We start from the raw sequence: 13,799 nt of genomic DNA, 5'->3' as shown, positions 1-13,799 counted from the left end.
TTTCAAAATATTTTTTCTTTCAAAATATTTTTTCTTTCAAAATATTTGTTCTTTAAAAATATTTTTTCTTTAAAATACTTTTTCTTTCAAAATTATTTCTTTGAAATTTTTTGTTTCAAAATATATATATTTTTTTTTGAAAATGCTACTTTTTCTTTTCATTACTATTTGGTAAATTAGTGATACGATTTTTATGCGACGATTCTCAAACGAATAAAGTTAAAAAAAAAAAAATAAATGCGAAAACAAAGCCCCCTTGGCCTTCGATTCGTTCTGCACTGCTTGACTGAAGTGAAAAATATATCCTATCCTCACACAGCGCAGCTTTCATTAATTATTTTAGCAGTTCGGTCCCACCGTCAGCTGCGCTGGGGTCGTTAATTTTTTTTTGTTTTTATTTAAATATGTACTTGCTCATGTTGCTGTTGTTGTATATCTACATTGTGGTTATTGCTGTTGTTATTGTTGTCACTTTTGGTTGTGCGGTTGCAGCTTTATGATGATTTACAATATTATTATATGCACCCATGCCGCGTTCCTTCTGACCACCAGACTGCCATGTCGTCGCCACCCTTGTCGCTACCAACGCTATCGCTTTGCATGCCGGAGCGCACGTTGCATTGGCTTGGCGGTTGCCTCCCCTTACCTTGGTCATTACTGGCTTGGCTCGCTGGCTGACCGTCTCGCTGCAACGTACGACTTCTAGTTGGACGGTCGGTCGACCGGATGGTTTGGCTGGCTGTTGGAATTACTCGTCGACTTTTTTCCTGTTTATATTTTATTTATTATTTTTTGCCATTTGTGCATTTCGTTGTCGACGGTTGTCGGTTGTCGGTTGCTGTTTGGCGGTTTGTCTCTGCTCTATGCTCGCCGCAGCCGCCTGTTCATTGTGTTGTTGTTGTTTGTGTGTGCTGCACAGCACTACACTGCACTGCATTTCACTGGGCTGTGCTGTGCTGTGCCGTGCGGCAGTTGCTTGCTTGTTTGAGTGTATTTTTAATTAATTGCATTTAATTGCGATAATTTGTGTGCACTTTAAATGCAAAATGTGAGTAGCAATTGAGTGCGGATTTTCATATGGTCGGTCGTCATAGTTCCTCGGTCGGTCGGTGAGGTAGTAGAGTCGTTGTCGGCTTCTGTGGTTGGTTGGTTGGTTGGATGTATGTACATATACGTGCAGATGGCAAGAATTGAAGCAACAACAGCAAAAACATTGGACTGAGCAACGATAAAATGTCCAGCAACAACATCAACAACAACAGCGAAAGCAATGTCAATCAGACGAACACTTTACGGGGCGACAACGACAACGACAACGACACCGCCAACACCACATATCGGACATTATCGCTGTCGACATCGTCATTGGGCAATTGAAATTGTAATTGAGTGTTTCGTTATTGATTTATTGAAGTTGATTTATTGCCAAAATGTGTTTACTGCGCTACATTGATGGGTATTAAGCACGTACAGTCATGTGAAAAATAATAGTGACTTGAAATTTTGAACAGTTTTGGCTATTTTTGTTCTGTTTGTTTAATGATTATTTATATGATATATGTAAGTGCAAATTACAAACTTTGTAGAAAAATTCAACAAAATTTTACAACAACAAAAACAACTTTATTAAGAATTTTATAAAAAAAATATGTAGTTTTTAGCCCATTGAAATTTGTACTTTTTGCTAACAATGTTTTTTTGTTAAATAATGGTTTGTATTTTTATAACAAAATAATAAATATTAAGCAAACAAAAGAAAAACTAGTCAAAATGTCGTGTCCTTATTATTTTTCACATGACTATACATACTTACTTGGTCACTGTTGTTGTTGCTGTTGCTTTTGCCTATACGTTTACATTACGTTTCCTTGCTTTGTTCGTCGACTCGTCGTTAGTTTGTTGTTGTTGTTGTTGTACACGGTAGTAAGTGGATTTAACGCTTTATTATCTACTGCTGCTATTTTCGTTATTATCCTTGATTTGCGAGTTATTATTCTTGTTGTTGTTGTTGCTGTTTCCAGCACTGTAACAATTACACATAAATCATCTGTGCGGAAAATCCTTTTACAGCTGTTCGATACAGCAGCATCCATTCAATGTGAAGGCGAACAAAGGTGCGAACATACACGGTTATGCTGTGTAAGTAAAGTAGGGTGTATCCTGGCACACATACATACATTCGCAGTTCTTTTGAACAGATTGATTTAAGTCGAAAGGGAAGCGTCTTACATACATACATACATACAAAATTTATTCACTTTTAGGTCTACGATTTTGTGCTAATATGATTACATATAAACCATTTACGCCTCCCTCTACCTAGATTTGTGTGTAGATAGTATATTCGGTTGTGCATCCCTTGGGCTTAGTGCCTTCCTTGCTTTGTTGTTGCATTTCGAAGCCTTGCCTGCAATTTTGTGTACCGCCTGTTTGTTCTGCGGATGTTTATTTTATTTTTAATTTTTGCAGCGTTCTTGGATTCGTCTCATATTTCCTATTCAGAACGTGCATTCTTGCCTGTGTGTATGTGTTCTTCCTGCAACATCCCCACAAGAAATTGCATTGCGACCGAATTATTTTTGCTATTGTATTGTATAAATACATTTAGTTTCAGAAATGGCCCACAGCAAACAGCTAATTGGTTATAATTTTTCTAGGAGGATCCTCCTTTAAAAGGCCTGCACTGTGTGGTTTTCTTACGATTTTTTAAACGGAAAAATGAACAGAGACCAAATAACCTTTTCTGGTACTTTTCTATGCATATATTTGAAGTCCACAAAACAAGTTTTTTCCCCCGAAAATTAAACATAAAATTCCAGCCGACTATCATCGGTTCTTTGTGATACTGCCAGGAGAACGAAAATTCGCAGAAAAGTGCAATGCAAGGAGCTTGTCAATTAGGGTTGCCAACATTTTCTAAGATATTTATAGTACTTTTTCAAAATAATCGGAAAAAGTATAGTACATTACAAATAAATATAGTATTTTATGTAAAAGAAAAAGTAAAAACGCTTTTTAGGTAATGGAAAAAGTTCTTCCTGTGAATGCCGAAGTTGCTGGAATAGAGAGTAAAAAAGAAAAACCTTTAAGTAAATTTGTTAGTTCTTTCTTAGTGTTTTTTTTTGTAAATGTTGCCTTTTTTGATTATAAACTCACTATGACCTTTTACTTTAAAGAATATTTAATCAATATTTCTTGCAGATTTCTGAAATATATTTATATTCATAGCTGAAGAAACATAGTATTTTCGCGTACTATATTTTTTTCCAACATACTGTTACATAGTACGCGGATCGGAAAAATAGTACAATACTATATATTATAGTATGGTTGGCAACCCTAATGTCAATCCACCCAAAAAGTGAGAGTTGCGGCTTTGTAAAGATTTCTCGATCGCCTGCAGTCCACTTCAGGCCAGAAAGCCGGTGCCGTTGTACATGCCTTTGCCTTCGCCCAGCGTTCGCTGAGCAGACACTAGGTGCAACTGTCCAACAGCACTCGCCTAAGCAGCCAACCCCCACTCTCTCGACGATATCGATGGTGCATTACTAAGTAGGTATTAATCAGATGCAATTGAAAGAAGAGTAATAAGGCAATCCGCTACTAGCATATAGCGAAACGTGGACGAGCTCAGCGCTCTGATTGCCGCTTAGCTGCCAGAGTAGAGGCTTCCTCCCCCACCAGGAAAAGGCTCGCAAGTTTTTTCCTACGTGGTCTCTTCACATACTTATGCTTATTTGTGCGTATGCACGTTTTGCACTGCAGGAGAGGCATGTTTATGATTTCGCTGTCAATTACAGTGAATTTAATTGTCCAACCTTTGCATTGATGTTTGTTGCACCCTCCTATACTTTACACTTTCTGCACTGATATCTGCTACTTCACTTGCACTATGGTGATGCACATTGATGCGCTGGGTAGTAAGGGTAATTGTTGCGTACGTGCGCGATGCCAGGTAGGAATATTGCATATAAACTTTTATTAATTTTTTTTAGCAGTTTACTTTGATACTTGGAAAATCATATTTCTACCGATTATTTTTTTTTTTAATTAATAACAGGTATGCCTTAAAATATGAAATTTTTTTTTAAGAATATAATCTTGCATTCATAAACCCGATTCATGTTTACCACGCAAATTTAGAGATTTTTGGTAATCGAATTCCATTACAGTATCTACTATATTCCCCTGATTGTTATATAAGCAAAACGCGCCACTAAAAATATGCGCCTAAACCAACATAGCCATTTGAATGCTATTTCATTCGACTCTCAGTTCTTGTGCGCAATTCTCAAACGATATAAATAAAAAAATTGTTTAAAATCCAGAACACTCTGCTCGCTCTATGGCATTTCTATCTGAAGATATAACATAGTCACTATAAAAAGAAGTATATCTAGCAGCCCCTTTTAAGTCTAGATCTTAGATTTTTTTATTTATTTTAATTTTCTATAAAATTTTTTTTATTACATATATGTAATTAATTTTATTCAATCAATTTTTTTTTGTTTTATTTGCTTTTTTTTTAATTTACATGTAATTTCGTAAAGTGTTTTCTGGTTTTTTATTTTAATTTTTATTTTTTCTTATTCTTCATTTGTGTAATTTGTTTTTTGCTATTTTGTTGCTTTTATTTATTTTTTTATTTTTTGTGCTTGTTTTTGTTACTTTTGTTTTGTGTACTATTTTTTATTTAGTTTTAAAAACTTGTTACCAATTGTTAATTTTTTTTATTTAATTTTCTTCCCTTTGTTAAAGAGTGATTGTTTTCTGATTATAGTTGGAAAATTTTCATTTTTGCACAACCGTCGTTTATGCATAATTTATTATTGTTTTTTTTTTTTGTAATTGTGACATTCTTCTAACTTACGATCGATGTGTGGTTTTAATTTTGCCTTCGATTTTCCGTTTTTGTGGTTCTTTTAATCACTTTTTTTCCAACAGGGTATTAACACACAATTGTTCAAGTACTACGTGCCTTTCTCTACATTTCATTGCCACTGTTGTACGCCTTGCCAAGCATCATCCACCAACATCATCGTCGTCGCGCTCTATCAATTACCTTTGTCATCTGGCCATTTTTGCTTACTTATGAATTTTCAATTAAATTACTACGCTACCACTGCGCTTGATGCATACTTTATACATATTGAATACATGCATACATACATACAAACTATATATATAGTATCTATATATATTCTCTCTCTCTTGCAGTTTGCATATTTTCATCATAGAGGGCAATAAAAAGCTTAACACTGGACCGGAAGCGTGTCTTTAAAGGGTAATGGCGGCCTCCACTCAGGGAGAAATTCGAGTGGGTCCCGGCCACCAGGTAAACGATGTCTATGTACGTACATAACTCACGAAAATCTCACGGTAACAAGTCTATTTTTTCAAATTCAAAATTTTCATTAAAATCAAATCCAAATCAAAGTTCAACTCAAATCATCTCGAATCGAAACAAATCCAATTGTAATCGTAATCATAGACGTACAAAAAATTCATGCACTATGTAGTAGTCATAATACTTTTTGTTTTAATATACATATTTTTTACTTTTTTTTTTAATGTATTATATCTTACGTGTAACTAAAATTGTTTTACCAAAAAGAATTGGTTTCTTTGAATTTTCATTTAATTTAATTTTTAAAATTTTTATTTTTTATTTTTTTTTTTTAATTTTTATTTTTTATTTTTTTTTGTGCTGCTGCCTTGCGTTGAGTAGCTAGTGCGCTAAAATAATTCACATTTTCACATTTTAATTTGCTGTCTGTTGACATGGCTGACAAGTTGTTACTTGGCGTTACTTGTGTGTACAATACATACATATGTATGTGCATAGAATGTGTAATTTGTGTGTAAATATATTAGTAGGCACTTGTGTTGTGTTTGGTTGTTCGTGATTAGCTGTTTTTGTCGTAGTTTTCTCATTTTTGTTGCTAGTCTTGTTGTTGTTGTTGTTTTTTCGTTTTATTGTTTTGTGGTTTTATTTCATGTTTTTATTTTTCATTGTTATAATTAAGTTAGTATTTTCTCGTGATTATGCCTGTGTAATTAGCACTAAGCGTTTAATCGCATTGAGGTGGTTTTATAAATTTAAATAAATACATTTGCAATTAATTGTATATATGTATGTACGTAAATACTTAACTCACGACAAATATGGGTTAATTGAAATTTAATTGCTGGTATTTTGCTGGGGTTTTAACACCATATCGGTTAGCTGTAGATATTTCTACAGAAGTTAAGCGAATTATGTGCGTGGGAAAATTTTAGTATTTTTGTTTGTTGAAGTGGTCGATTGTTAGGCGTTAAGTAATCCTTACCACCTGTTGCAATATATACCAATGAATAAATAAATAGCGAACAATAAATTACGCATTTTGAATAACTTTAGGTAAAGGCAGATAAAAGTCTTAGGCTAACTGAAATTTCACAATTCTTTCGGACAGAGTTGTTTCCTTTAAATCCCTCAGTCTAAGATCGTTTTCTTTAGAAAGCACTTACCATACCCTGTAAATAAGCTTAGAGATACATTTTGGAGTTTAAGATTTTTTCGGAGTTTTGAATTTTTTCTTACTTTTTAATTTTTCTTGGATTTTTGACTTTTTTCGGACTTTTGAATTTTTTCTTAGTGTTTCTGAATTTGTTCGAGGTTCTAAATTTGTTCGTAGTCCTGAAATCTAGGTTTTACAAAGCTGCTCTGGCTTCTTTCGGAATTGCTCTGGATTTTCTCGGAGTTTTGTTATATATTTTTTTTCAATTCTGGATTTTTCCATAGGTGTTGAATTTTTTCGGAGCAGTTCTGTTGTATTTTTTTCGGAGTGTTTCCAGAGTTTTTCGAGGTTCTGATTTTTTTTGTAGTACTAAAGGGTTTTCCGGCATTACTCTGGTTTTTTTCGGAGCTTTGTTTGTTTTTCGGAGTTTTGTTTGTTTTTCGGAATTTTGTTTGTTTTTCGGAGTTTTGTTGGGTTTTTCAGAGTTTTGTTTGTTTTTCGGAATTTTGTTTGTTTTTCGGAGTTTTGTTTGGTTTTCGGAGTTTTGTTTGTTTTTCGGAGTTTTGTTTGTTTTTCGGAGTTTTATTTGACTTTCGGAGTTTTTTTTGAGTGTTGAGATTTTCGGAGTTGTGAGATTTTTTGGTGTTCTGGAATTTTTCGCAGTTCTGGTTATTTACGTTGTGAATTTTTTTAGTACTGTATTTACAATTTTTTTTTTTAGTTTTTTTTTCGGAGTTAGGATCTTTTTGGAGTTGTCGGGAGCTTCACTGTGAGTTTGAGACTTTTCAGAGTTCGGGATTTTTTGGAATTTTTATTTTTCCTTTTTGGCGTCTTTCTTAATTTTCTGAGGTTGTGCGAGACGTCGAAATTTTTTCCGAATTGAGATTTTTCGCAGCTAAAAATTTTTGCAAAGTTTTTAAATTCTACAGATTCTAGTTCAAAGCTATACAGGTCACCCTATAGAATATTGGTTTTAATGAGAAAATTTAAACAGATCGAGCAGCAGTTACATAAATAGAATTTTCAGTTTAGAAATTATCGCTTCATTTTGTTTAACGAATTTTTAAAAAATTTGTATCAGCCTTATCACTAACTTTTTGATGAAAAATTTCACCGGCGAAAAATTTTGTCATCCGAAATGGTTCCGTTTATCATGAATGTAGAACGATTCCGGTTGAAAGGTATTTCATATACAAAATTTCGAATTTGGGATAACAGCTGTCAAAGCCATTAAAAACATTTCATTAAACAAACCGTTTTGAATGTACACACGAGTATTTCCAACATTTATGAAAATTTAGTTAATTGTTTCGCGGCTTTAACTGTGCGAGCGACAGTTATTTCACACCGGTGATTAATATTAAACATAAATACGTAGGTGAGGGGTATGCGCGAAATTTGAACGAGTTCACATATTATACAAAAACGCTTTCTAAGTGCCAGTTCAATATATTTGCTCCATAATCAGCTAAATAATTGAGTATTTACTATAATAATTTGAAATTTACTTAACTCTCGCAAGTAGCAGCACGTGTAAGGTATATTTCTGTAGAGGAAGCAAAAGAAGGTCAATGTGTAGTGAGAACAAGTCTAACAAATCAACATTTGTATTGGCGCTATTCGTTGACTGACAGCTTTGTTATTTATTAACTTTTATTTTTTTAATTTTTTTAACTTTATCTTTTATTTTTTTTTGCAATTATAATTTCTTGTTTTCGTATCTCATTGGTTTAACAGCTCATTATTCTCTTAATATCTCCATACATATGTACTACTAACTACATACAGTGACTCAAACAAATGACCGCGTGTTGACATATTTTTTTTTTTTAATATTCATAATTTTTATCGAGCTAATTTTTTTTGTAATTTTTCTATAAAAATACCGTCCAAGCTTTAACCAAAACCATATAAATCGCAGTTTCAAACTTGTTACAAAATTTACAAATTTCAACAAATTTTTAACCTGAATCTTTAGAACATTTTTGGGTATGCAGTTTTATAGCCAATACAATTTTGTTTTAATGAAGTGCAAGAATGTCAAACGGCTAGAAACTCCCGTTGATTTTTGAGTTTTTTTTTTTTTTTTTGGTGACAGATTTTTGCACTTTTTCCCATATAAGCTTGAATTTCTTATGAAATAAAATGCGGAAGACCGTTAGCAACAAAATTTCAAATAATCAACGCCAGTTTTTGTAAATTGCACTTGTTATATAAAAATATACCGTAAAAGGCGTCTCAAAAATCAGCGCGAATTTTTTTTTTTGCTGATTGAAACTTGCACTTCATTGGACTAAAATTGTATGAGCGAAATTTGGGAACTGCATTCCAAAACTGTTTCAAAGCTTCAGTTTAAAAAGTTGAAGTTTTGATCAAAATTCTTTGAATTTTCCTAAATTTTTGTATAAAGTGTAATTGATATGTTTTTGGTTAAAGCTTGGCCGGTATTTTTAAAGAAAAATTACAACAAAAAAATTAGTTCGAAAAGCATTATGAATAATTAAAATAAAATCAACACTTGGTCATTTATTTGAGTCACTGCATGTACATACATACATATGTACATACATACGCGTACCTACCATATCATTTGCATCGTATTATTTTCCCCCTATAATTGGCTCAAAATAATTGACAATTAGTAATATAATAAAGTCACTTAACCCGTTCGATATGCTGGCGTTGTTATTGTTATTGTTATACTTCTTGTTACTATTGCCATCGCCTGACTACACATATTGCCAAGCAAAAGCATAACCAGCATCGAATGGGTTCTCTAATAATATGGTTTTGATTTTCACCCCTATTTCCGATCCCAATCCTTCCAAACATTAATCACACTCATTTCATCTACATATGTATTTATGTCGTAGGTATTTTTACATACATACAGACATACATAAATACATACTGCATATAATTGAGAACGTACGTGTATACAGTTTTTTTTTTTTTTTTTTAATTTAAATTGTATAATGGTAGAGTATTTTGTTGCTGTGTTGTGTAAAAATGAGATAATTATAATAAAAAATAGTAATGTATAATAAACCAAGAAAACCATTAATCAATAACAATAATAATAGTAATAATAATAAAGATGTAAATAAACTAAAATAAAAAAATAAAAAAAAAAACTTATAAAATTCTACGAACATAAATCACTTAGAGAAGAGTGTTTTATAGTTATTTTAAATAAATAACCAATCCACAAAATGCATATAAGTTTTACTAATTGTGAAATTGTTTTATGGACACAAAAGGCAAAATTGCCCGATTATAATCCAATTTCAAGCTTCCCTGTTGACAAAGAGAGCGACGAACGCGAACTAGAAGAATCAAGATGGAGTCCTGGCATTGTGGCCGATGGCGATTTGTTAATGTTTTTGCGTGCGGCGCGTTCTATGGCTGCATTTCAAGGTCAGTTGATGTGTGTGTTTGTGCGTGTGCGTATGCTAATGGAAATTTCATTTACTTAATTATTTCGGTTTTCCATTGTTTTTCAGGAATGTGTGATGGAGGACTAGAAGACGGTTGTTTAGCTGCTAGTCGTGACGATACAACAATTAACGCTTTGGATATTGTAAGTACTATACTCTGAACATATGTACATGTACTTGTGTTGTATGTGTAGTACAGGCAAAGTGTAGAATTTCTTTTTTTTTTTTTTGTTTAGGTTATGTAACAAAATTTGTAAAAAAAATTCAAGCTTTCTTTAGACTAGGGTATTCTTAAACTACATAAATGTTGGACTATGCCACTGCACGTGGAAAACAATATCACTCAAATGTTTTCCACGGTACCGCTTGCAGCACCTAATGCCATTGGGGTTACTTTCCATGACTTTTTCACACAATTCGGGCAATAAATGGACCCATAACTTGATGTACCTTGTCCTTTATATGTCGTGAGATTTTTCGGATAAAACAGTGCAGCCTCACATAAAGAAATCCAAAGGCGCTAAATCGCAGGGTCTTGAAGGCCAAACCGTCTGGCCGAAACTCGTAATTATACATCCTGGGAATTTGTCAAGCAATATAGTCATAACTGACTGCGTGGTTTTCAGATCCAAAAACATCTATTAATCATGACGGCCAAGCCATGACTGAGAATTGACGTTCACGGCGGCCCGATGACGCCACTGGTTCACATTTTAATCAAAGCAGTCCCTTTTCGCAGGTACAATGTCTCTCAATGGTTGCAGTTATACAGTATAAAAATTGCTCCAGATTCGAAAATATTGCCTATTTACAAAGCCATGTGCGTGAAATGTTCCTCATCACTGAAGAAGATTTTCCTCGAAATTCAACAAAATACAGCCACCGAAGATACATCATAAGCAAATCTAAATTTGTATGACAGTGTTAAATGGCAGAGGAAAATCCGTTTTACATCCCCAAGTTGGCTGAGCTGTATTTCAACTTGACTTCATTCGCTTCTCAACGGTCAAAAAACTTAATATGAATCTCACATCGGAATTATTGTGAATAAACATTATCCCACAACTCAGGCATGTTTTTAAATCAATCTTAAAAAAGGCCCGATATTTTATTCTCGACATTTTTCGCATCGCCATCGCAAGCTGCTGTGTGATGGAAGTCGCAGGCTTGTGATAGCGATACGATATTTGCGGCTAACTCTTTCAAGAATAGCCTCACAGGTTTGGAGCCAATTTTGATGTTCTGCGTAAGAAATTTACCGGTGAACTGCCAATTGTACATAGGTTAGACCTTTAGAGACCAGGAGCAATGTCCACTTAATACTATGGTTGTTTTTTTTTTTACGAATCATGGGGCATTGGGCCGAACGTTGCCATGTAAAGAAATAACTTCGACCTGCCTTTGCTTTAATATTGCCTTTAAATATAAAAAACACTTGCCCGCTTTTTCTCCATATATAATTCCATTTATTTTAGGCAAGACTTGTCATCAACGCTGAAATTCCGATGCCTCGAAATTGATAGCTGTTCAGCTAGGTTGGGAATAGGTTATCGTGGCTGCCCACATTCGTTAGACCGCCATAAGTTGATTTAATACAGTAAACAGGCTTCTTACTCGTCTATTGTTCATTCCCCTAGAAGTGAAGTCAATTCGTCGTTCTGGTAAAGGTCACAAAATCATTTGTAAATGGGCGGTATACTCAGTCGAGCCAAAGACTCAATAAAGCATGCATTCACATCAAGCAGTGGCCTTCAATACTTCCGATAACATGTCGAAGCGGTAATCGTGCCAGTCGAAAGACTAGACTAGATCTTCTCTTACTAACCTAGGCTATTTGTGTCGTGGTTTCTGCAGACCATCGCTAATAAAGCTATTATCCAGTCAGAGTTTGTAAGATGAAAGCGTGATTGCCGAATTGAAAGCGGATTGATCGCCACAAGGCACTGAGCTGCATTAAAGTTGTATAACTAAATGTGTGACGTGACTATCCTTAATGTAGATTTACCACACTCATGTGCTTGAACAGCTGACTACAACTGTCGGAAGTTTCCACATCAAAAATTATTCTTAAAAAAATAATTATCGAAAACCGTTCACAGGGTCCAAAGTTATCCGCGAACATACGTACATACATAAAAAATTATTCCGACGAATTAAGATCCGCCTTAATTTCGAAGTAGGTTAAAAAGATGAAATGCCAAAGTTTTTGAGACCACCTTAATATTTTATCACTAAAGCCCGCAGTCGTGACGTAAATTTATTGGACTTGAACGTTTAGTTGCAAATATATATATGTATGTATAATTTCGTTCGAAGTCAATTGAGCCCAATTCTTTTGAGCTAAATATTTAATTTATAGTTATGCACGTTGTAGCGAGTGTAATGATTTTTTCTAGGAACTGAAACTCTCCACGTGCAAGTAAATATTGTCAAATAGTTGAGCGTGTTTTTAGCTAGTTGTGTTGTTGCTATTTTGTCGGTAGACACCCCCACTAACTTGAAACGCTGTACCACCTAGTGAGCGAGTCTGCGTCTAGCGAGAGCAACACATTCACAAAGGATGTGTTCTGGCGTTTCTTCGTCCATCTCACAGAAGCGACAGACGCTCGTGTCTGAAAGATTCATTTTACTGAGGTGATAACGCAGGGAATAATGCCCCGTGTAGTACCCAGTGAGAGTTCGAAGGTCCTCCCTGCCTAGATTTATGAGCTTTTTTGAAGCTTCTTGTGATGGACAGATGAACCGCTTAGCTTGTCTTTGCCCCGGACATTCATTCCAGTGCCTTTCGAATTTTTTGTCGACCCACTTGTTTATGACCTCCCTTAAGTGGGCTTTGGTGAGCCCGCAGAAGGGTTCCGGGCCATGGAATAGTAGAGCGAGAGTGACTCGCTCACCTAGGTGGTACAACACTTAATCCATTCGAAATATGGAACAAAAAGCCCACCGAAGTGCTAGCTTATATTAAAAGCCTTCATATATAGGGTAAAGGGCCACGCACAATAGACCACCCTAGAGGTCGCAGTGCTCAAGGCTCATAATAATAATAATAATAATAATAACTTGAAACGCCGGATAATTGCTATGCAAATCTTCGATAATTGCAATGGTGATTACTTTGGTGTTAAAAATGAGTCGGAAATTCGTTTTCTTCTCGATTGAAAACTTCGCCCATTCAAAATACATTCTTTAGGCAATCATTTATGTACAACAAGCGTGTCAAACTCAAACACGCTCATGGGCCAAAAAGAGAAGATAAAAGCATGTTGTGGGCCAAATGTGGAATAAATCATATACATATCGATAGCTGAGTGGAAGATCGGCCTATCTCGGCAGCCACTTCGAAAACGCCCTATCTCAGAAAACTTTTCAAGAACGCCCTACTTCAGAATTTGGTTGAAAAGCGCCCTGTCTCAAACGACAATATATTGAAATTGTGCTGAGACTGGGCGTTTTTGAATCGGCAGCTGAGATGTCGTTTTTCTTTCAAATTCTAAAATAGGGCGTTGTTGAAAAATTTTCTGAGATAGGGCGTTTTCAAACTGGCTGCCGACTAGTCTTCAGACCTGAATCGCACTATTATTTCCATTTGAATTGTGTTCCTATTTACTAATTACATACAACTATATATGGCACATATCGCGCACTGTCTTCGAAAGAGACACAACTCAAAATTTGACATTTTTGAAATTATGCGCTAAAAATGTACACTGAGCTTTTATTTACCTTTCAGCAAAAGCCGGAGAAATTTTTTTTTTTTTTTTTACAAATTTATTGATGGTAATAATTTCTGTAGTTATTTTTTACATACTGTTTGGCCCGGGCCGCATAAAAAATCGAGTTGGGCCGCGAGTTTTGACACCTT

General features: G+C 34.6%; 1 protein-coding gene across 8 annotated transcripts in view; it reads left to right on the top strand.

Annotated features, from left to right (window-relative positions):
• Nucleotides 1-13,799, top strand: part of LOC118747881 (arginine-glutamic acid dipeptide repeats protein) — a 60,793-nt gene that overhangs the window by 32,114 nt on the left and 14,880 nt on the right. For 6 of the 8 annotated variants that reach the window (XM_036482079.1, XM_036482078.1, XM_036482081.1 and 3 more), the window contains 3 exons: nucleotides 5,218-5,350; nucleotides 9,761-9,917; nucleotides 10,004-10,080. In XM_036482079.1, the coding sequence (XP_036337972.1) occupies nucleotides 5,288-5,350; nucleotides 9,761-9,917; nucleotides 10,004-10,080 (297 nt within the window). In that variant the 5' untranslated portion in view covers nucleotides 5,218-5,287. The remainder of the gene's footprint in view (nucleotides 1-5,217; nucleotides 5,351-9,760; nucleotides 9,918-10,003; nucleotides 10,081-13,799) is intronic. The other 2 variants (XM_036482083.1, XM_036482080.1) reach the window with 1 other exon arrangement.

Source organism: Rhagoletis pomonella, unplaced genomic scaffold, assembly GCF_013731165.1.
Source record: "Rhagoletis pomonella isolate Grant_MI unplaced genomic scaffold, Rhpom_1.0 Rhpom_scaffold_00012, whole genome shotgun sequence".
Taxonomy (NCBI): Eukaryota; Metazoa; Arthropoda; class Insecta; order Diptera; family Tephritidae; genus Rhagoletis; species Rhagoletis pomonella.
Note: the sequence above shows the minus strand (reverse complement) of the source record. Positions and strands in the feature narration are given on the sequence as shown.